We start from the raw sequence: 22,396 nt of genomic DNA on the forward strand, positions 1-22,396 counted from the left end.
TATCAAACTACCCCTTCAACCTCATCTCAACTCCGAAAACCCGACTTTGCTGTCGCTCCCTCTCCTCCACCTCCGTCTCCGTCTTTTCCCTCTCAGCACCCAAACTCATCATCTCTATCTACTCGAAATGTCCTCGGGATTGACGCGACGCCGTGGTGCGGGCGGCGCAGGACCTGCGGCTGAGGGCGATTCCAGCAACGGCACTGCCCCTAGAACGAGCACACCAAGCGCCAGGGACAACGGACCCGAGACGAGCTACGAAAGCACAGAAAATGGCCACAAGATCGCATTCGACCCTCGCGACATCAGTGAGAGCGCCGAGCGGAGCAAGCAGCCAAAGCTCACCCTCATGGAGGAGGTCTTGCTACTTGGCCTCAAGGATAAGCAGGTAGGCTGCCACTCGTGCTCATACACGTGCCCTTTGTGCCCAAGGGAACAACACCTCTGACCCTCAAATGCTCACAGGGCTACCTCTCTTTCTGGAACGACAACATCTCCTACGCCCTTCGAGGATGCATTGTCATCGAACTGGCCTTCCGTGGTCGCATTGCAATGGAGAAGGATGCTTCAAGACGCCGATTCCCCCTCGCAGACCGCAACATCGAGGTCATAGACGACACCCTTACTGGCGAGGTTCTTCTCGACGAGGCTCTCAAGATGATGAAGCAGAGCGAAAAGATGAGCGTCGCAACTTGGATTGACTTGATGAGCGGTAAATTACCCTACCTTACCTACAATTCTCCCAATACCCAACCAAGCAATCGTCGCTGACTGACTGCCTTGCCAATGACAGGCGAAACCTGGAACTTGATGAAGATCGGATACCAACTCAAGCAGGTCCGAGAACGGCTCGCAAAGGGCTTGGTCGACAAGGGCATCCTCCGCACCGAGAAGCGCAATTTCCTCCTTTTCGACATGGCAACTCATCCCGTTGCCGACGGTGGTGCTAAGGAGGAGATCCGCCGCCGGGTTCGCAACATCCTTACCCAACGGACCGTTGTCCTCAATGGTAGCCAATTCCTCCCCGAGGCGCTCGAATTCCGTTATATGCGCAGCATCGCCATGGTTTGCGCCGCCTACGCCGCTAATGTCCTCGAGAACGCCCTCGCATCCCTTGGTCACGAGGCAAGGGAACGGGCCTTTGCACAGACTGATGATTTGCTCGCCGACTACAGCCAATGGCCATTCGGCAAGAAGGCCACACAGAATGGCATTGGTGCCAACTTGCCTCAACTCATTAACGAGGTAGGTAGTGTTTGATGCACGCGTGCGAGATTTCCGTAACTGACAGTAGCTGCAGGAGGTCAACAGCGGCAAGGACAAGGAGCTCCAGCTTGAGGTGGTTGCAGCTTGCTTGAGTGTCTTTACTAGACTCGACTCTCTCCTATAGACGTACTCGTGCAAGCTTCATGCGTGTCCACCACTGCCGAACGTGACGTTTGGCTACACCTTCGTTCAACTACCCAGCTCCCAACCCGGCCAAGCTCTCTCCCTCCAAATCTCTTGTTCCAACTATCCGATCTTAGTCCCTCAAAAACTCATTCTCGCGAAATTACCCTTGCGACAACAGACTCATGGCTCCCTTCGCCCAAATGAAACCAGAACGAGTCTTTACACACCACCGCTACTATATGGAGCAATTCCAGGGAATTGGAGGTTGCCTGCTGCTCAATTGAACAAGTTTGCAGCTGGGTTTAAGACATGAAGAACTTGGGAGCTTGGCCAATCGATTAACTCAGCGCAAAGTATCATTTCTGTCGGGCGCTTGAATAATTGGTGTCGGTGGTAGGACTCACTCCATAACCTACCCAAACTTCTTCTTTTAATGTCCTTTTTATTTTGGTCGGGGCTTATCTATTCGTCCTTTTTACTTTTGGGAAACAAAAAAGGAGGTGGACGGGATGACTATGACTCTGACTCTGATTCTTACCATGGCTTGTTGTGTATGTGTGTGTGTGTTCTGTCGATGCGTTTCTTGGAAGGCTAGGGAAAGGAGGCGAAATCCATAGGTCGTTCGGTGTGTGAAAGGTAGCCGTCGTTGTTTTGTCGTCAACTTGGGTCTGGTATCTCCATTGTAATGAAAAAGAAAATGTCAGACAACTTTTAAGACACCTTGTAAGGGCGTTCGTCTGTTATGAAAATTGGGGCCTTTGAGATATTTGCTCTTACATCTGGTGATGGACTTGAAATAGTTTATGAATGAACGACCTGACACTGGAACTTTTGATGAGACATCATGGGGAACTTGCACTACTAGGACTTGGGACTTCAACTGGCTTGACAGCACCTTCGAGACACGCTCTCTTCTTTCGTATAATGATGGATTATATCAACTAAGGTAGTACATGCATCGCCGAGCTCAGTCCTGAAGATGTCTTTCATGCTCCTCTCCTTTTTGCCGACCATAACTCCGCCAGCGCCGTGTATCTTGAAAAAATCGAAAGGTAAAAACTCAACCAGCCTTTCTCTTCATCTTCCACCTCTACCTCCCCCTCGCCGCGTCATGACTTCTTCGGTTTACTTCTTCTTGCCCCCCACGCCCAAGCTTCCCTCGAAACCAGGACGACTCTTCTTCTTGCCTCCGGCGGCTCCACCCTTCTTCTTCTTCTTGCCAGCCTTACCGAGCATCTTATCATCCCGTCTCTGACGCAAGTTATCCTCTCGTTTGCGTTGACGGTCCTTTTGAGCCATCTTGACGCCGTCAGACCGTTCGCGCCATGCCTTCTCACTCTTCTTCTTGGCGGCCTCCTTGCGCTTCACGGCACGCTTTAAGAGAGCCTCATCGTCGCGGATCTTCTCGCCTTCGGCACGGCGACGGGCCGTCAGCCAGATATCTTTCTCGGCGATATCGGCACGCTTCTCAGGGTCAAGCTCCTGAAGACGCTTTTTCTGGTTTTGGACCTTAATAAGGGCTGTCTTGGGGTCAGAGGGCCCCTTCTTCTTGCCTTGGCTCAGCACGTGGCCGAGATCGCGTGAGAGTTGAGCACCATCGCCAAAGGCGACACGGCCAAATGTGAAGTTGCTGGCATTCTCGTCGAGTTCAACCGCGGGGCTCATAACACCTGGCGAGCTAGATGCCAAAGCCTCCTCACGCTTTCGTTGCTCTTCCAGCTTAGCCTGCTTACGCATCTCCTGCTTGTGAGCTTTTCGAGCCTCTTGCTTCTTTCTCCTCGACTCAATGAGCTCTTGACGTGTGCGAATTGGCTTGCCATCAGGTCCGTCAGCTTTTCGGGCGGCACGAAGCGCTTCAATTTTGGCAGCGAGACGTGCTCGGATGGCAGAGGTGTCGGCGGGGAGCTTGATAGACTTGGGTTTCTCTGAAGGAGGAATAGTGGATGAGGTGGACGTGGTAGTGCTGGCATGCTCGACGGTTGTCTCCACGGGAGTTGTCGTAGAATCGTTGGTGTCAAAGGTAGGAGATTGTGGCTCGGATTCGTTACTTGAGTTGGCGGTGGCCTCGTCCTCATTCTCCAGGCCCGAGATGTCCATAGGTAAAACCTCGCCGTCACCGCAGGCTGTTGTCTCTTCCTCCTCCTCAACTACTTTTTGCTTCTTCGCGGCTTGCTTCTGAGCCTTTGGTGTCAGAGTTGGTACATTCTGTTTCTCGGTTGCAGGAGTCTCTGACTTGTTGACCTTCTTCTCAGCCTTCTTCTCAGCCTTCTTCTCAGCCTTCTTCTCAGCCTTCTGCCTTCTTCTCCCTTCTTCTCCTTCTTCATTTCCTTCTTGGCCGCCCTCTTCTCTTCCCTTTTCGACGTCCTAGAAGAAGACGTCTCAGTTGTGTCCCTAGCCTCTACCTCTGTCTCGTCGTTGAGCTTCTGCTTCTTGTTGGTCTCTGAAATGTCCTGAGCTTCTGCCTCTGTCTCATCGTTGCGCTTCTGCTTCTTTTTTGTATCCGCTGTCTTGACCTTGAGCCCCTCGCCAGGCTTCTCGGTCTCTACGCCAGGGACAGGCTCATTGTCCTCCCAATCATCGTCGTTATCAGTGTCGTCATGCTTCTTCATCTCACGCAGCTTTCGCTTGTTCTTGGCACGTTCATCCAAGACTTCCTTGGCATTTCGATTCCGCTCGCTGTCGGGATCCAGCTTTCCGCGTCGCGCATCGGCAGCCTGTTGTTTTGTCTGCTTCTTCTTGCTCCATTGATCCTGCATTTGTATTAGCCTCACTCTGGTTGATTGCGATGCATATGATATATTATGAGGCGTTTGATGTGTTTGCTTCAGGCGGGGACGTGGTTGGCCTCTACTTGCCAAGGCATTGGATTCACATACACTGTTGTCTTGCTCATAGTACATCTTGGCTGGGATGAGGCCAAGGATACCCTCAAAGGCTCCGCGTTGGCCGCACAGGTAATCCTAAAGCGCAAAAAGTCAGCTTCAGGGTTCCCTATGGCCATGATTCAAAGAGGGCTGGAGGGCATTTGGAACAACGGACCTGCAGCTCAGACTCTGTCATATTGACTGGTGATTGAAAATGTTGGTTACCAGCGATGCCGTGGTATCTCCAGTATTAGAGGAATTCAGTTATGGAGAGTCGTGATGATGGAATACCCTCGATAACAAAAAAGAGGTTGGAAAAGAAAGCTCAGATGGCAATGTGCTGCCTCAGTTTTTCGAGGAGTGATCGTTGTAATTTTTTTTCCTGAGCCCGCTAAAGAATGACCGGCTTTGTGTGGGGAAGGCCCATTCAAGACAGTCGATCCACCCCCTGCAGTTAGCGCATTCCATTCAGGCCGAGGTACGTACCGACACCATATTCAGGGTCCTCTGAGCCTCATCAAGCATTATATGAATCGATCGCAACATATCATGACCAAGGAGATTCTAAACTTGGAAGTCATTCATAAGGGGTGCTTACGGTCCGCCACTTCAGAGCTTACGAGTAATCCAGGCGGCATACATTAGTGCTTAGGTCATGCTGAAAACCCAGAGACCAGTGGCTTTTGGTAGATGGCTCGAGGCCAGGACACTGACGTCGTGGTCGTGAGTTCAAGAGGATCGCCAATGGCTTCAACCAAATTATGTGTCACTAAAATACAGTCACCACTTGAGTACTCGGCTCCCTTTTTAGTCATGGGTGCCTGAGCTACCCGCTACGCCGGGATTTGAAACTTTGGGCCAAGCCTGGCCACAAGTAACCTAAGTGCCATATCTTGACTTATCATCGAAGTCTGTGTCGTCTTAACTTCACACTAATATCCAAGATTCTCATACTGTGACGAGATTCACAGATTGCAGCTAGTAGTTCGTTTTGAAGACCTCATGTGGGAGACTTGGAACATGGACTAGAAGAGCATGTTTAGGCTGGTATCACTTTACGCCTTTCTGTTCAATATTTGAACAAGTTGAGTCTAGATAGTACCTAAGCAATAACCAAATCAAATGCTTTCATGAGAATTTGTATGACATGTTCTCAGTGGCCTTTATTTCTTCTTGCCCTTCTTTCCACCAGCAGCTTCTCGCCGACGGGCCTCTCTAGCCTCGATCTCGGCCTTCTTGACCTTTTCTTGCTCCTCTCTTTCTTCACGCTCAGCCTGACATTAAGTTAGTAAGGTCACCCTGCAGACAGAATACCAGGTACGTGGGTAACTCACTTGTCTCCGCGCGGCGTCAAGAGCACGTCGCTCGCGGATCTCCTTGAGACGCTCCAGATCGGCCCGAGACTCGTCCGTCTTGCCCTGGGCTGTCAAGCGGATGTGTCTCTCCTTAGCAGCTGCAGCCTCGAGAGCTTCACGCTCGCGTCGGCTTGGTGCTGCTTGCAAGTTCTCGACACCATCTGTAATCTCGTCGACACCAGAGGACGCCGCTTGCTTGCGGGCCTTTTTGGAGTGATTGGGGTTTGCAGGCATATCGTCATCCTCTTCGCTTTCGCTCTCTTCCTCGTCGCTTGATGGCAGATCACCGACTTCGACAGTCTTGGCCTTCTGTCTGGCTATGGCAGCCTCCTTTCGAGCTTTCTTCTCGGCCTTTCGAGCCTCGCGTGACTGCTCTTGGGTTTGTTCTTGAGAAGGGCCAGCACCATCATCTTCCTCGCTGTCCTCTTCCTCTTCAGAGGATTCCTCCTCGGAAGACTCCTCTTCATCGCTGTCTTCGTCCTTCTTGTCTGCGTCGACAGCCCATATGCTAACCTCGTTTCCATCGGCATCGAGGGGTCGGATATCGCGAGAAAACTTCTTGCCACCTGGGAATTTGTCAGTCCGGCTTTGGGCTCAGCTTCGTGGTCAACATACCTCCACGTGTGGGCTTTCGAAACTTCCCTCCGCGGCCACGCGAGCCTCCTCCGGGGGGACCACCGGGAGCCATGATGGGTAAGCTGCGATAAAATAGGTATGAAGGAGGTAAGCTTTTGGGGTGGGTAGAAGTCTATCTCAAGACTTCTGTATTGTGACTAGGTTATTCAGATCTATTAGGTCAGGATATTCAGTGTTGATGAGTATCTCGCCGTCTCTCAAATGAACGTTTGTTTGCTGGTCAAACTTGTTCAGCAGGGCGGGGTAGCGGGGTAGCTTATGACGGCGGCAGCGCTGATAAATGAACAAGCACCTATGAGGTGGAGTGATGGACTGTTGATCAGGCACTTTTGAGTGACGTTGCTTCTCTTATATATGATTGTAAGCCGAATTTGAAATCACTGCAGGAGAAATATGAGTCAAAATGAAAACCACTTTTTCACTCAGAAGTTTATTAAAGTGAATGGATACGAGTGCTAGGCATGAATATCGAAGCTAGTAAGTGACTTTTCACGTTGCACAGTAGTCTGATTAACTCAAGCAGAACGCAGAAAAGCAAGGCCTGGTATGACTCAGTCCTGAGTTTTCCAATGTACAATACTTCCAAGCTTAAAATAAAACAACGATACCCTTCTCGAGCCCCCAGTGATTCACTACATCAAGTTCAAGTGCAGCTTACACTGTGATTCAGTGAATTTTGTTAACAGTTGTTGGAGGCTTTCAGGGACGAGATAGGCGGCTGGGCGCTGAAAACACTGAACGAATAAGAGAACCCCTGTTTGTCGTGTTTTGATCAGCTCACTGAGGGGCGTGTTTAATGCCGCCAACAAAGTGTACTTGCAACGGGCATGCACGCGACACAAAGCTCTATTTGTTTTGAGATCTTGACTCATCCTTTGATCTCAGGCAGAAACCACCATCCAAGGTTTTGGCTTCTGTTCCATTGACTTGGAATTTATTCACCAAACTTTAATAATGACCCCTACTTTTTGGGTACCTTATCCAATTCCTAATAAGTCCCAGTCCTCAGGCACTGGGCTTGCATGAGAATGAGATGGATGGACCCCTACCTACCTACCTACCTACCTACCTACCCACCTACAGTGGCTCTCGGCACATCAATCTTCCACTCCCGCTTTTAGTGCCCCACTCAGGTAAACAAAACCACATCGAGTGAGCCGAGATTTTACCTCTTTTTTTCCTTTCTTCTTCAACCTACTAGAAAAAACTGAATCCTTCAAATTCACTCTGGCTTTCATTACACCATGGAGGTACTTGGAGGGGAAACTGGAGGAAAGATGAATTACCGCTGACACTTACCCTCTGTTCTGCTTGTAGCTCTTGCTGCGTTGGGAGAGAGAAATTTTGACGCGGTACATACCTTTCTTCCATGTCTTTTTAAGATGTGAAATCATGATGGAGGTGAGTCTGGATGTGCGAGAGCATGGATGCTTCCTCACTCGTCTGTCATACTCTGGCTTCATACCTATGCTTCCGCCATGATGTCCTCATAAGTGACCATATAATATATCCTCAGTGAAGGGTAAATGCTGCAGTAGTATCTCCTAGAATCTGCAAACCTTTCAAACCTCTGTCGAGTTATAATCCTAAAACTCTCTTCCCGCACTCGGTCTTCGGTTTTCAGAGCTCCTGAGCGATACTGAGGTTGACGTCTGGGTTCGAGGTCACTCATGCATTTTGCCCCGAGAATCTCGATATGACATGCTGAGATCTCTATAGGGTAGATCATTCATCACACCCATTATTCACGTCCCTTCCATGGAGCATTAATATGTTAGTGATTAGCTTTTGATACTGGTTTTATTTGATAGTGAATATCTGACACTGAATATAACCCCGTTCTTTAAAATTGCGATGCCACTGCCGCAAACCCATCTCGGCACATGCGTTAGAATAACCACCAGACAGAGGTTTCTCACACAAACCACTCCTCCAAACCTTGCCACCATTGGGCCACCAAGCAGTCTTTACATGTTTCGTATTCTACAACACTTACACGACATATGCTCCTTAGCGTTTCTTGCCAAAGAACTTGTTTCTTTTCTCAATAAGATCCGACAAAGCCAGTATAAACCGTTGATCCTGCGCTTGCTTCTGAGCAGTTGATTTGTTCATGATATATGCTCGGCGTGATCTTCGCCAGTCACTCAGCTCTTTTCTATACCGAGAGCTCCCAACAATATCCGTCGGTCTGAATATGTGGTTTGTGTCCCAAATGAGTGCCTTGATCTCCCTGTCATGTTGTTCACTTCGCTCACGGAGCCTACCAGCATGGACTGGATGCTTCCAGTCGAGTTGGTGCACATGATACGACGGCAGGTCCGAGCCAAGCTCGGGAGGCGTTTCTTTGTTGAGTTTCTGTGTCGATGACACGATCGTAGAGGTTCTGGGTGGCTCAGTTGGGCTATTGCCTTCCTGAAAGCGACGAGAAGGAGGCGCGAGGATGTCAGAGTCGTCGTCGCTTCCAGAACTAGAACTAGAAGAGCCTGAGGATAAGCAGTCGTGATCGGGAGATGTAACTGGGGTTCCCGTCTTGTCGATATATGGGTCCCTTTCAGATAGATCATGCTGTGAGCTACTGCTGAGTTCTGGGCTCATCGACAACGTGCTGGTACTCCTGGACTCGGACTCGGGCAGCGGCGAAAGAAGGCGCTCGACAGGGAATGTTGTCAAATAGGCCGAAGGAACGGAGAACTCCTCCTCAGGATCATCATCGGGATCATCATCGTCACTGATGAAACCCTCATCACTCTCTAGAACAGAGTCCGTCAGGTCGCTGTTGAAGAAGGTTAGTGTAGTGAGAGGGTCAGGGAAGGCGAAGTATGATACTGAGCCATCATGGCTGGTGATGTTAGAGTCCGGCATCTCTGCTCTCTACAGAAATAGTACTCCTGAAATTCGACCCTTACAAGAAAGGTCCGCTTCGAGACGACGAGCAAGGGAATATATAAGTTGCGAGACCATGAAAGACTTACGGGAGACAGCAAAAAAGTAGGACTTAGATTTGCAAGTTGAAGTATCTTTTTGTTAAACTTTCATATTGAAGATGTTCAGAAAGTGTCACCCCAAAGCTGTCGCTTTGTCACGGTAGAACATGATTCGCTGCACTTTGACAGAACAAAAGAAGTTTCTTCGCCGGCGAGTGTTCCAGGCTATCAATGAATCACGTCCATCCAGAACATTATCAACGTTTGTGCATTTAAGGGGTAGAAAAGTAAGAGGGAAGGATTGCTGTAACTGAATGAGCGCATATTAGTGGCAACCAAATATGAACATGAGGAGGCAAGGAAACTTAAAGACATTTATCCTAAGAGATAACAAGACTTGAGGCAAATTTAGGCAAATTTAGACAAGACTAAGTTAACCTTTTGATCAATGATTTTTAATATCTAAGCTTTGGGTGAGAAGCTTTCTCTGAGGATGAATACCTCCCTTGAAACGTAATCTCAGGTTTCAAGAAGAGAGATCAAAGTCTATGTCAACATACTATAATACTAATTTGAAAGAGACTTGTACGTCATGGATTCTTTGGACGCCCTAGACCCATATCCTCCAAAACATCAACAACCCGTTTTCTCTTGGCCTTCCTTATTGCTAGCATTGGCGCGGACCTCTCTGAACACACCAAGTTGACTCCCTTCGGTACTGTAGCAGGCTTCTTCCCGTTGAGCGGAATGACAGATTTCCGTGTAAATGTGAATTGTCGTGTTGCGAATAGTCCCCTGCTAATATATGACGGTCTCGTATCAATACCACCGCGTTGAGAAGTGTGACCCAAGTGAAGGCATGCAATCGGCCGTGAGGGTAGAATGAAGGGACCTGCTGCAGCCTTGTAGGGAAGGGCGCCACGGGCTTCTAAATCTTGATCAGAACAAAGTTGACCGAGAAAGGAGTAAAGCCAGAATGCCCAAGCCTCAAATGCAACTCCGTGGCATGTGCGAGCTTCTCGAGATGCAGCATCAATATCCCACCAAGGCGCATTCTCCTTTGCAGTATCGCACAGGTAGTTGAGAAGAAGTGGTGCCTGACGATCCTGAACAAATTTAACAGCACATCGCGAGTCGCTGCACAACGACACCAAGTCATTATCGATACTTGCAGCGAGGTCACGCATATTTCTGTCTCGGGTTTCTTCCAGCGGCGCAAAGAGCATGAGATATCGCAGCAGTGAGTCGTCCAACCTATGTGGCGGTGCATCTGCCTGCTCCCACCCATGTTCTTGCGCTGCCATCTTACTGGCGTCCCACGCGTCCCTTGCACCAATTACGTCGTACAGGGCAAGAGAAGGGAAGTTTGACACCCATGGTAGAGATGCCTTGGATGTCGTCTCATCTCCCCATATTCGCAATACTCGAAGTAAGGGAAATGGATCAGGTTTCTCAGACCATCCCCGGACAAGACGGTCCGAGATATTTGGGAACGCAGTCCGCTCTGTTGGTTGAATTATCTCGAGGACACCGAGATTAGGCATGTCTGCCAGACCTAGAAGATCATGGGTATTGAAGGTGCAACCACCGGCGATGACTATGTGTGTTATGAAGTCTGAGGGCGGTGCTGTCAGAGGTTGAGTGTAGCGGGTGAGACTGTTGCCGGGATGGCATATGTGCTGTCGAAAGCGGTACAGGCCAAGATTCTTCTCATCTCCTTCATCCATTAGGAGTTTGGAGAGGTACCTCCAAGCATGGAGAGACACTCCTCTACTTCAGTATCAGTATCAGTCGCAGATCTCTAGATGTTCCGCGCCATCCGTAGGCTGTCAAGCTGTATCTCCGGTGTACTGACCTTGCCTCGAGATACCTCCAAATGCGCCATAGTATGGCTTTTGGCAATGACTCAAGATGGGTTATAGAGCGAATCTTGCCAAAATTATCGCCAACAACACTGATGGCTATGTCTACCAAAGATCGAGGTCCCTTTGTGCCTCGAGGCTTGAAGGAAGGGTATGGACGACGCCGGCTCCAGTCTGCATTACTCTCAGCCGTGAGAGCCTCCCGGGTCAGGACATACTCCGTAAACGCTGGACCAGAATCTGGGTCGAACATGGCTGATTTGACTGAAATTGAGAAAGTGGCGAGGTTCAGTGAGACTGCGCAGATCGAAGGGAAGGCAGGAAAACTTGGGATATCTTGTCTACCTAAGTGATAAAGAAACTCAGGCAAGTTTACGTATATCTTAGTAAGCCCTTAGATCAGCTTATTTTGGCACCCTGACTTGATGTTAGAGGTTTTCTTTCTCCCCGAGGTGCGTTTCACTACCTCTGTAACACCGACAAGAACTTACTAATGAGACGGCTTTGTGCATGATAATGAACCAAAGAAAAATAATCAAGTATAACGTGTAGTCTCTCTTTGGATTATTTTAATTTTTTTTTATATTTGTCGCTTAAAATCTTTTTAATGTTCTCCCTCGCGGAAACACCGTCTGAACCAAGCCTATTGTTTTTCCATTCCATGCATCAACGGGAACAAGCGAAGCGGCTTACAACGGCCTCCCTCTGATGCGATGGCTTCAAGCCATGAATGAGACCCTCTTTCTTCCCCAACCGCAAGCTTGTCGTCTCAAAGCCGGGTGTAATCCTTCGTCCTTCGTCCCTCATCCTTCAAAATACTTTTATGACCGTGCGCTATGGTATCCAATCGTAATATCATTCCTTCTCTTTTATTTGCGTCATCTATAGCATGGGCTTGAGGTCCTCAGCGACGTGGAAGGGAGCCTCTGTCTTGCTCTTGACCTCGTCAACTGTGACACCGTCTGCGATCTCAATAAGGGTAAGGCCGTTGGCGAAGTCAACATCGAACACACCCTGGGATGAGAGTTAGTATATCATTCATCAACTGACGACATGAACAAGATTTGGGAAAACTCACCAGCTCCGTAATAATCCTCGACACACAAGCACGTCCAGTCAGAGGGAATGCACACTGCTTGACAATCTTGGGGTTGCCCTTCTTATCTGTGTGCTCCATCGTCACAACAACCTTGGTCTCGCTGGGGTTGCTGACAAGATCCATAGCACCACCGAAGCCCTTGACCTTTCCGGGAAGCATCCAGTTGGCAAGATCACCAGTGGCGCTAACCTGCATAGCTCCAAGGATAGTGAGGTTGATACGGCCGCTGCGAATCATACCAAAGCTCTCCTCGCTACCGAAGACAGCAGCACCGGGCTTGAGAGTAACGGTCTCCTTGCCAGCGTTGATCAAGTCAGCATCCTCCTGGCCCTTTTGAGGATAGGGACCTAGGCCAAGGATACCGTTCTCAGACTGGAGCTGAACCTCGACCTCAGGACCGACAAAGCCAGGGGCAAGCATAGGCATACCGATGCCCAGGTTAGCGTACATGCCGTTCTTGAACTCCTTAGCAGCACGACGAACGATGCGCTCACGCTTGGCAGCTGTGTCACCAGAGCCGAGGGCCTTGGTAGCCTCGGGGTCGTTAGGGTCCTTAGCCCAGGTGTACTTCTCGATCGACTTCTCCTCGGTGCTCTGAATGACGCGCTTGACGTAGATACCGGGCAGGTGGACAGCCTCAGGAGGAATCTCACCGGGCTCAACGATGTGCTCAGCTTCGACAATGGTCATCTTGGCGTTGCGGCCCATGGCGCCGTTGAAGTTGTGGGCAGCGAGACGGAATTGGCAGTTACCAAGCTTGTCAGCCTTGTAGGCCTTAACGAAGGCATAGTCACCGTCAATGCTCTCTTCAAGAAGATAAGACTTCCCCTTGAAGACCTTGACGTCCTTGGGGTAAGAGTAGACGTCAGGAGAACCATCAGCCTTGTTGCGAAGAGGAAGATCGCCAGTCTGAACAACTGTGCCAAAGGCAGCAGGAGTGTAAAAGGCGGGCACACCCTTGCCACCAGCGGCGCATCGCTCAGCGAGAGTTCCCTGAGGGGTCAGCTCAAGCTCGACCTCACCAGTGAGGTACATCTTTTCAAAGGTCTTGTTCTCGCCAATGTAGCTAGCAATCATCTTGCGGATTTGCTTAGTCTTGAGAAGTCTACCGAGACCAAAGTTGTCGGTACCAGCATTGTTGGAGACGGCTGTAAGACCCTTGATTTCGGGCTTCTCGAGAACCTCGTTAATAAGAGAGTCAGGAACACCGCAGAGACCGAAACCACCACAGAGGAGGGTTGTGTTGGGCTTCATGTCCTTGAGAGCTTCCTTGGCAGAAGGGAAGACCTTGTTGATCTCGGCGCGGCGAGCGGTTGCCGAGAAGGATCGTGCGAGGACGGCATTAGGCTTGAGAATTGTTAGTATACACCGGAGATGCGCACTGAGCTGCTCAAGAGACGTACATTGGTGGGATTGCGAGCAAAGGCTCGGAGGGTCCGTAATCGGAAAGCCGAGGAAGACATGATGTGTATGTTTGGAGAGATGGGTGAGAAGGTCGGGAATAGCTTCAGTATCGGCAACCCTGCTGTCGGTTAGGAGAGTAGCTAGCTATAGAATAAGCTTGTTTGTACGGTCAATTGAGCTTCATGCGCCAGGGCTCTTCTTTCCAGATAGAACAGAGAGTAATAAGAATGCTGAGGAGAGATGTTATGAAGGAGAACTTGAGCCGACAACGACGATAGAAGTCGACGGGCCGTTGGCGGGGGATATCCGTTTATTAAGGCCGGCTCTGGCCGTAAATCGACCTCCGCCTGAGCTCAAATACAATTCCGCGACCAAAGTTCGGAAGCGATAATCGGCATTCGGTATGATACCAAAACAGCATTTACAGGAACAATTAGGCGGGTCACCCTCATAAGCTCTCCTCTAACGGCTGCCGGGTGGTCCCCGTACAGGAGAACCTTGACCTTTGAAGTTTGACCGCAAGCGAAGTGGAGGATCTCCCCGATCTCTACCTGTGGAGACCGAGGATAAAGACATCATGAGTGGCAGGACAGAGAGAACAGCGGGGGCCCAAGTCCGGGGCAGGGCAGTCTGGCGCTGTAATTTAGTGGGCGGGTAATGGGTTTTCCGAACCTACCGGCTATTCGTTTCGGGAGTTGACTTGTCATGACGGAACAGGGCTTCTCATGACAGCCAAACAGGTCGGGTTCTCATCTCGACGGACTAGCTTTGTTGGGAAAACTTGCTGATGTTTGGAGAGAAACATCTCGGGGTTCAGTCACCGTTTTATTCATTGGTGATTATGTGTATTAGTAGTGATTGTTGTGACTACAGAGCGTATCCTAGATTTCCGACTCGGTTGCTTTCCGATCCGAGGTCGGCTATGGACTCCAATTCGCTTCCAACTTACCTAGTTACCTACTAACTAATAATCAAGGTGAGCTAGAAGCATGGGGGGTTTATCAAGACTCCCTCCCTTCTTCTGTTCTGGGCTCCTCTGCAACACAACGCCAAGTGTCCATGATATTTTGGACGCAAACGCCAAACTCCAACAAATGCCATCGTTAGCTCTATAAGCACATCGTGGCAATTAGTTCCCTAAAGCACTGGATGCTCGCATCGCATAAGCGGAAGAATGAATATGAACCACCGGGTATTCCCTTATCCTCCACAATAACCATTTCCCATTCAACTCGATAATAATCCACATTGCATAGCAGTAGTAGCATTCTCCGGGTGAAGAGATACCAGTCCGATCAAGTTCCCCTCAGGGTCAACGAACTCTCCAATATCCATGATGCACTGTCGAACGCCGTATCGCAACTGCTTGATCTCGCCGTAGTTGTTTTCGATCAACGTCTCGGCAATACTAAGATCAGCCACTCGGATGTGGCATGCTGGTGTCACACCGCGCGCCATGGCTATCTGTCGCTTGTACTCGAGCTGAGCACGGCTGTCTCCCGTGACTCTCACTTGCATCAAGGCTCCTGTGATGCGAGATCCTCCGCTCTGGCTTGAGTTGAAGAAATTCATGGGCTGTACGTCAAAGTGTGAAGATCCCCACTGCCTCATATATGGGTCATCAGACTGCTGGGCGTTCACGTCTCCAAAGAACTTCCAGCCGAAGCAACGCGAGTAAAAGTTTACCGCTCTGTCTAAATCGAAGCAGTACAGGAGGAGAAAGTCGGCAGTTCCTCCCATGCAAGACATATCTGGTCTCTCGCTTCCACATGTTTCGGTCTGAGGCAGCGAAGAAGGCAGCAAGTCGTTGTCGTTTGCGATTCTTGGAGAAGCAGAGGCACCGAGGGACAAGTTCTTGGTGGCATTCATGGGCAGCGAGAACGTTGAAGCAAAAGCTGGCGGCGTGAGCATCTCCGCTGTGGGTGTGTTGAGAGCATCATAGCCTAGTGAGGGTACTGGCGATGGCGTTCTTCGATCTGTGTCAAGGTCCATGGCTGATGAGGAAAGCGTGAGAGATGGTCTTGGTTTTGTGTATGACTCCATTTTGACAAGTGGATGTATTTTTGAATTGCACTGGCTCGCTGATCTTCTCCAACAGAAGCGTCAAGTGATTCAGGCAAGGCAAGGTTCAATATTATGATGAAAAGCGTGACGTGCCGCGAGGCAAAACAGTCTAACAAAAGGAGAAATACCCGTCGTGACTTAGAGACCAGGCCAGTGAACAAGAAACCACAGTTATCTAAGCTGTTCAACAATCGGATATGTGGTTTGCATGAGCAAGCCATAAACTGATTGACAGGGTTACCTTGTTCTTATAGCCACCTGTTGATGAACAAGAGGCAATTTCCGAGAACTCCAACGCAAACTCTCCTTACATGCTGCGTGCCTTGAACTGCATAAAACACCACAAAAGCAATGATTCGAGACTGGAGGCACGGAACTTGGCGTGGGTGCCATCTGGGGCTTGCCAGGCCAACTCAGGCTAAGTGGTATGGAGGTTAAGGCAAGGAGAAGGCAAGACACTCAAACAGAACAAAACAAACACACGACAGTGTTACGTCAAAGACCAATCGTTGTAGGCCGGGAAGGCTAAAGACGTCAAGGGCGGAAGAAACCTGCAGCGACTAGGTCGCTTTGGCAAGTAGGGGTTCTCGTTCTGGAAAGCTAATGCATAGACGAGCAGAGCTACTGTTGGCGCTGCATTGTTGGTCTGTTCGATCTGGCTGGTGTCAATCACCATAAACATAAACAAGCGTGTTGTCTCGAGCTGAGCTGAAGCTGTGGTTGATTTTCAGGGCCTTGACTTCATTTGGTCAGTGTAGCGTTTATACTGGAATGGTAAACAACCCGAAATCCCACACCTTGGCGGGTCATGTCATCAAACTGTTGTCTCAGAAGAGTGCGTTTCTTAATTTACACACATAGTTGATAGTGGTTAACCAGCATGAATCCTCGCATGTCTCACTTTCGAACTGATGGCTTGACCATCACCGATCGTGAACGTGCAAGATGGGGGGGACACCAAAGACAAGGGCGAGAAGGTTTGGCTGGTATCAGGTATCGGAGTGGATTGGCCTGAGCGTTCTGCAAGGCGTGGTCTATTCGGCGGGTATAATTAAGCAAGGAGTTGTTTGGAGTGTGATCGCCTGAACGGTTGGAAATGTGCTTTACAGTAGTAGCTGCATAAGTTATGTGCAGGGAAGATATGGCGTGAGTTTCTCAACTCAAAAGGAGAATACATACGCGACGATCTAACCGAAGGAAAGGAGAGTAACGTTTGTGACAAGGGAACAGTCCATGATGCTGCTCGGATCCGAAAGTCCAGGATCCGGCTGAGAATGGTCGAGTTACCTTAGAGGGGAGTACGTACCTTTCCCGATAAGCTTCTTATCGCCCCGCAGATCCTGGCTTCAGAAAAAAAAATTACAGCATGAGCGCGGATCAAAGTCAATAGTGGCAGCTCCAACACCAAGCAACCTCAACTTGTCGATAATCGCCTTCCACCATCTGGCGCAGAATTAAATCGCCATGGAGTCCAGTTCAAAGCGTCGGAAGTTAGACCACTCTGGATCTGGTCTGAGACACGATGCTCTCATTGATTTTGAGGCTCGCAGCTCTGCCAGAGTCTCAACTGCTAGCACTTTTGTCCTCCAAACGGATGAGCTACTTAAGGAGGCAAAACTTGACTATGGGAAGGCATTGAAGGATGTGGATGCGAACCTCCATCGTTTAAAGGAAGCTATTGACACTGCGAATCCCCACGGACCCGAGCCTGTTCGTACTATACGCAAAGTCACCCATCTTCAAGACTAACAGATTTTCTAGATCACCGAAGTCACGAGCCGCTTCGAGAAGAAGCATCGCATCGTCATCCCTTACCCCGATCCTAAGCCTGCCAAAGATGCTCCTTACAAGCTTTCTTTTGAGAAACCAGCTTCATACAACGTCGTTGGTAGCTATGTCGCCAAGACCATGGTCAAGTCCCAGGCGCAATTTGGCATTGATATGGTAGTTCAGATGCCCAAGACGTTGTTCCAAGAAAAGGATTTTACAAGTATGCGATACTTTTACCGCCGAGCATACTACATCGCCTACATTGCCGCCAGCGTCAAGAAAGAGTTGGGAGACTCGATGGATATCGGCTTTGAATACCTGAACGAGAACCCGCTTCTGCCTGTACTTGCACTTCGACCCAAGTCCGAGGAGGAGGAGACCGATGCCAAGGAGATCAATGGGAAGGTTTCCAAGAAGAAGGCGAAGGCTGCGAAATCCCTGTATACTATTAGACTCATCCCTTGCGCTCATGATGGCCTTTTCCCCAAGTCAAAGCTACTTCCCAGCTCCAACAGCAACCGAAGTGGAGAGTCCGACGACAAAAAGACCCAGACCGGAACTCCTTTCTATAACTCTACATTGAAAGCTGAGGAGACGTTCATCTCTTACCTGCGTGTTCTTACGCACGCCAAAAACGAGTGCCCCGCCCTGACTGATGCCTGTGTATTGGGGAGAATCTGGCTGCAGCAGAGGGGTTTCGGGAGTTCCGTCTCGCAAGGCGGATTTGGTCATTTCGAGTGGTCTGTCATGATTGCTCTCTTGCTTCAAATGGGTGGACGGAATGGACAGGCAGCGCTTTCAAACTCTTTGAGCAGCACTGAACTTTTCAAGGCTGCTGTTCAGTTCCTTTCGGCCACTGATTTCAACAAGAAGCCTTTCGTTTTTGGATCCTCGAAGATAAATGCCGACTCTGTCCGAGAAGCTGGTCCTGTCATGTATGACCCAATTCGAGAACTCAATGTGCTGTCAAAGATGAGTCCCTGGTCTGCGAGTCTACTTCAAACGCATGCCAAGTCTACCACCGACCTCCTCGCTGATGAAGCTGCCGACAAGTTCGACCCGACATTTATTGTCAAATCTGATGCCCCTCTCCAGACATTCGATGCTATCTTTGAGATTAAGAGCAAGGATATTCCCAAGTCCAGTAGCTCTGTTGACTTTAGAGGACCTGCCTGGGACTTTAGCCTAGAAGCACACAAGGTACTCACAAAGGCATATGGTACTCGTGCTCATCTTGTGCATTTCCAATTGCCTTCCAGAGCTGGGTGGTCATTGGGCTCCGCGCCAACTTCAAGTTCTGGTAAGCTTCAATTTGGTGTCATGTTCGAATTCCCCCAGATGTCCAGACAGATGGAGCATGGTCCCGCGGCAGAAGAACAAAAAGAAGCTGCCAAGTTCCGACAATTCTGGGGCGACAAGGCCGAGCTGCGTCGTTTCAAGGATGGCAGTATCCTTGAGTGCGTTGAGTGGTCAAGCAAAGTTCCATTCCAGATCTGCGAGGAAATCACAGCGTACACCTTGAAACGACACTTGAAGGTTGCCAGCGAAGATATTATTGCTTTTGGTGCTAGTTTTTCCAACATTGTCACATTCTCTCATATGGATAAGGAGGCTTTTGATGCTGCCCGAAGAGCGTTCCAGACTCTCGAATACGATATTCGAAATCTTGAAGAATTGCCACTGCAGATTAGACAGCTTTCGCCGGTTTCGCCAGCCGCTAGATATGCTTCAGTTGATGCTCCGAGCCCTGGCTTCCACACAGGTACTATTGAGCCCATAGATGTGAACCTCTATTTCGAGGCATCGAATCGATGGCCTGAGAATCTAGTGGCCATTCAAGAGACCAAGATCGAGTTTTTACTGGACTTTGACAGGCGTCTCACGGCCGCGAAAGAAAACATTACAACCTACCTTGGCCGGGATAACAAGGAGATTGGTATCGAGAATTTGGCGTATCTCGACATTATCTACGAATCTGGCGCGGCATTTAGGTTGAGAATCCATGCAGACTTGGAAGATACCCTCCTTGAACGCCAAATCAAAAACAAAACGCTTGATGCTCACATTCGAGAACAGTCGGAAGCAGTCCTTGCTAGGACCAATTGGTTCTTTGCTACCCTACCAATTCATACACAGACTATCTCAACCTTTTGCACACGCCTTCATCCTCTATCACAGACTATCCGCTTGGTAAAGCACTGGTTCAATTCTCACAAGCTTTCAAGTCACATCAGCGAGGAGCTTATTGAGCTCTTCGTTCTGCACGTGTTCTTACAGCCATACCCATGGAGGGCCCCCACGAGTGCCTCAACAGGTTTCTTACGCACTCTGACATTCCTGTCGCGCTGGGATTGGCGTGACGAGCCTCTGATTGTCGACTCTGCAGAGGAGCTGACTGATGACGATCGCCATAACATTCGCAAAGAGCTAGAGTCTCGGCGCAAAAAGGACCCCAACATGAACCACACAGTCATGTTTGTTGCTACCTCCAATGACACTTCAGGCCTCGCTTATACCCGCAATGGACCTTCTAAGCTCATCGCTTCACGTATGACCCGACTGGCCAAGGCTGCATGTAAGCTTGTGAAGGACAGCGGATACCGTATTGATGCCACTGAGCTTTTCGAAACTTCTCTTGAAGACTACGATGTCCTTTTCCATCTTTCTCGAAAAGCTATTCGCTCAATACTTCGGGAGGCTGCTTCTGACCCCTCAGCCCGCCGTCATTCCCAGTTCAAGAACCTCGATGATCGCACGGGTCGCGCACCGCTTCCTATCCGTGCTCACCCTGTTGACGTACTAATGGAGGAGCTACAGCGTGTATACGACGACTCACTTGTATTCTTCCGGGGAACCAACAACAGCGACGAGGAGGATGCTGTGATAGGGGCGATCTGGAACCCGAAGCTTCAGCAGCAGAAGTTCCGAGCTGGTCTACCTTATAATTTCCACAAGGTAACCAACGATGATGGAGATGTAGTCGTGGTGAACCGTAAGGCAGTGTTGTCAGAGATTGCTAGGATTGGTGGCGATATGATTAGAAAGATCGAGAAAGTCGAGTAAAGCTGACACATCGTCCAAGAGGAGAAGACTTTTTGGAGAATATCCATGCATATAGATCGAGATATAGACTCAGGCTTTTATCTTGAGAAGCAATTTTAAAAGTGTAGTTTGTATCAGGCGTCGGGGTTGCTTGACATTTAGAGGTAGCCATATCGTTACAGAGCAAATGGAATCTGATTGATAACTTGAAGAGATCGATGAATCTTTTTGGTGGGATTGGATGAGATGAGGATCAAAAGATACGTACCTCGCCTAATTGCCAGTAGTGGAAACAGCTTTACGCGAAAAGACGCGTCTTAACGTGTTTCACTTTCACCCCTCGACCACTACCTACCTTAGGTACCTATCTTTAGTCAATCTTCCAATCCCATCACTGCGACAACCAGCAACGACAACTTTGAACTCATAGGCGCTCTGAAACTAATCGCGACTACAATTGCTGTCGATTGATCAAAATGCCCCATTCTGTCGAAGCAGAAGCCATGTCATCCCCAAGCAACGTTAAGGACGAGCCCGTGGAGGAGACAGGAATCTCTGATGAGGCTCCTAATGCGCCGGAGGCTGATGTTGAGATGAACGAGATAGAAGACGTCAAAAAGGAAGCCAAACAACTCGAGCACCTATTCGACGACGTTGACTCGGATGAGGAATTTCCCAGTTCTGCAGCTGTCCAGCCAAGCTCACAGGTTGCACCGCTTTTGTACGTAGAATCGACGTTTGGGCACAGCGGTTGAACTAATTGGTTATAGCGATGCTATGACATTGAAAGCCTCAGATCCTGAGGTCATGCGAAGCTTTTATCAGCGATTATTCCCATGGCGATACCTATTTCAGTGGCTCAATCACAGCCCAACCCCAACAAACGACTTTGGCAACAGAGAGTTCGCTTTCACCCTCCAGAACGATGCCTACCTCCGATACCAATCCTTCCCTACTGCCGATATGTACGTGACTCGTTGCTCGCTGCGATCTGATATTCATACTGTTACAGGCTTCGCAAGGACGTTCTCCGACTAATGCCCTCTCGTTTTGAAATCGGACCAGTGTACACCACCAACCCCCGCGACCGAAAGCAACTCCGCAACTCATCCGCTTTCAAGCCCCTTGCGAAAGAGCTATGTTTCGATATAGATTTGACAGATTACGATGATATTCGAACATGCTGTGACAAGGCGAACATCTGCAACAAGTGTTGGCAGTTCATGACAATGGCTATCAAGGTGGTAGATGTTGCGCTGAGGGAAGACTTTGGCTTCAAGCACATCATGTGGGTGTACTCAGGACGACGAGGTGCTCACGCCTGGGTTTGCGATAAGAAGGTTCGAAGCATGGACGATCAGAAGAGAAGAGCAATTGCAGGCTACCTAGAAGTGGTCAAGGGAGGTGCTCAGAGCGGAAAGAAGGTGAATGTGAGGAGGCCGTTACATCCTCATCTGGCGTGAGTTCATGAGCTAGACTCTTGTGAAGACGGTATACTAATTCATTGTAGACGAAGCCTGGAGATTCTGAAAACCCATTTCCAAGAAGACGTTCTTGATACCCAAGACCCATGGGCTTCTGCTGAGCAATCTGAGAAGCTGTTACAGCTTCTTCCAAACCAGAACCTCAACGAATCACTAAGAAGGAAATGGGACGCCGCTCCAGGACGTGCATCAGCCTCAAAATGGGCAGACATTGACGCAGTAGCAAAGTCAGGCGCCAGCAAAAACCTCGATGCTAGACAGCTCCTTGAAGCCAAGCAAGATATAGTCTTGGAATACACCTACCCCCGACTGGATATTGAAGTCAGCAAGAAACTCAACCATTTGCTGAAGAGTCCTTTTGTCGTGCATCCTGGTACTGGCCGAGTTTGTGTGCCCATTAACACGAAGAATCTCGAGGACTTTGATCCTCTGGGTGTGCCTACGGTGCAGGATCTTCTAGCAGAGATCGACTCCTGGAAGGGGGAGGGGGAGGGGGA

The 22,396-nt window shown here is 49.5% G+C and overlaps 9 protein-coding genes across 9 annotated transcripts; 3 read left to right on the plus strand and 6 right to left on the minus strand.

Annotated features, from left to right (window-relative positions):
• Positions 1 to 127: 127 nt before the first annotated feature.
• On the plus strand, positions 128 to 1,390 carry FSUBG_8573 (vacuolar sorting-associated 74; the record flags this gene model as incomplete). Its single annotated transcript, XM_036686994.1, has 4 exons — positions 128 to 388; positions 433 to 712; positions 794 to 1,245; positions 1,301 to 1,390. The coding sequence occupies 4 exons, from the start codon at positions 128 to 130 to the stop codon at positions 1,388 to 1,390; spliced, it is 1,083 nt and encodes a 360-aa protein (XP_036535957.1).
• A 1,127-nt stretch (positions 1,391 to 2,517) lies between these two features.
• Positions 2,518 to 4,452, minus strand: FSUBG_8574 (RRP14-like protein; the record flags this gene model as incomplete). Its single annotated transcript, XM_036686995.1, has 4 exons — positions 2,518 to 3,756; positions 3,795 to 4,142; positions 4,269 to 4,352; positions 4,432 to 4,452. 4 exons carry the CDS (start codon positions 4,450 to 4,452, stop codon positions 2,518 to 2,520), a joined length of 1,692 nt encoding a protein of 563 aa, XP_036535958.1.
• Positions 4,453 to 5,419: 967 nt separating this feature from the next.
• On the minus strand, positions 5,420 to 6,299 carry FSUBG_8575 (heat-and acid-stable phospho; the record flags this gene model as incomplete). The annotated part of the gene is made up of 3 exons (XM_036686996.1): positions 5,420 to 5,530; positions 5,591 to 6,177; positions 6,227 to 6,299. 3 exons carry the CDS (start codon positions 6,297 to 6,299, stop codon positions 5,420 to 5,422), a joined length of 771 nt encoding a protein of 256 aa, XP_036535959.1.
• Positions 6,300 to 8,257: 1,958 nt separating this feature from the next.
• FSUBG_8576 (uncharacterized protein) lies at positions 8,258 to 9,112 on the minus strand (the record flags this gene model as incomplete). The annotated part of the gene is made up of 1 exon (XM_036686997.1): positions 8,258 to 9,112. The coding sequence occupies one exon, from the start codon at positions 9,110 to 9,112 to the stop codon at positions 8,258 to 8,260; it is 855 nt and encodes a 284-aa protein (XP_036535960.1).
• A 652-nt stretch (positions 9,113 to 9,764) lies between these two features.
• Positions 9,765 to 11,289, minus strand: FSUBG_8577 (uncharacterized protein; the record flags this gene model as incomplete). Its single annotated transcript, XM_036686998.1, has 2 exons — positions 9,765 to 10,944; positions 11,030 to 11,289. The coding sequence occupies 2 exons, from the start codon at positions 11,287 to 11,289 to the stop codon at positions 9,765 to 9,767; spliced, it is 1,440 nt and encodes a 479-aa protein (XP_036535961.1).
• Positions 11,290 to 11,918: 629 nt separating this feature from the next.
• Positions 11,919 to 13,598, minus strand: FSUBG_8578 (coenzyme a transferase; the record flags this gene model as incomplete). The annotated part of the gene is made up of 3 exons (XM_036686999.1): positions 11,919 to 12,050; positions 12,115 to 13,482; positions 13,539 to 13,598. 3 exons carry the CDS (start codon positions 13,596 to 13,598, stop codon positions 11,919 to 11,921), a joined length of 1,560 nt encoding a protein of 519 aa, XP_036535962.1.
• A 1,168-nt stretch (positions 13,599 to 14,766) lies between these two features.
• FSUBG_8579 (uncharacterized protein) lies at positions 14,767 to 15,582 on the minus strand (the record flags this gene model as incomplete). Its single annotated transcript, XM_036687000.1, has 1 exon — positions 14,767 to 15,582. One exon carries the CDS (start codon positions 15,580 to 15,582, stop codon positions 14,767 to 14,769), a length of 816 nt encoding a protein of 271 aa, XP_036535963.1.
• A 1,485-nt stretch (positions 15,583 to 17,067) lies between these two features.
• FSUBG_8580 (u3 small nucleolar RNA-associated 22) lies at positions 17,068 to 20,436 on the plus strand (the record flags this gene model as incomplete). Its single annotated transcript, XM_036687002.1, has 2 exons — positions 17,068 to 17,313; positions 17,365 to 20,436. The coding sequence occupies 2 exons, from the start codon at positions 17,068 to 17,070 to the stop codon at positions 20,434 to 20,436; spliced, it is 3,318 nt and encodes a 1,105-aa protein (XP_036535964.1).
• A 455-nt stretch (positions 20,437 to 20,891) lies between these two features.
• On the plus strand, positions 20,892 to 22,396 carry FSUBG_8581 (DNA primase small subunit; the record flags this gene model as incomplete). The annotated part of the gene is made up of 4 exons (XM_036687003.1): positions 20,892 to 21,136; positions 21,186 to 21,380; positions 21,428 to 21,874; positions 21,926 to 22,396. Coding segments are annotated over 4 exons (1,358 nt in total), but the record flags the coding sequence as incomplete, so codon positions are not given.

This window comes from Fusarium subglutinans (assembly GCF_013396075.1).
Source record: "Fusarium subglutinans strain NRRL 66333 chromosome Unknown NRRL66333_c0000118, whole genome shotgun sequence".
Taxonomy (NCBI): Eukaryota; Fungi; Ascomycota; class Sordariomycetes; order Hypocreales; family Nectriaceae; genus Fusarium; species Fusarium subglutinans.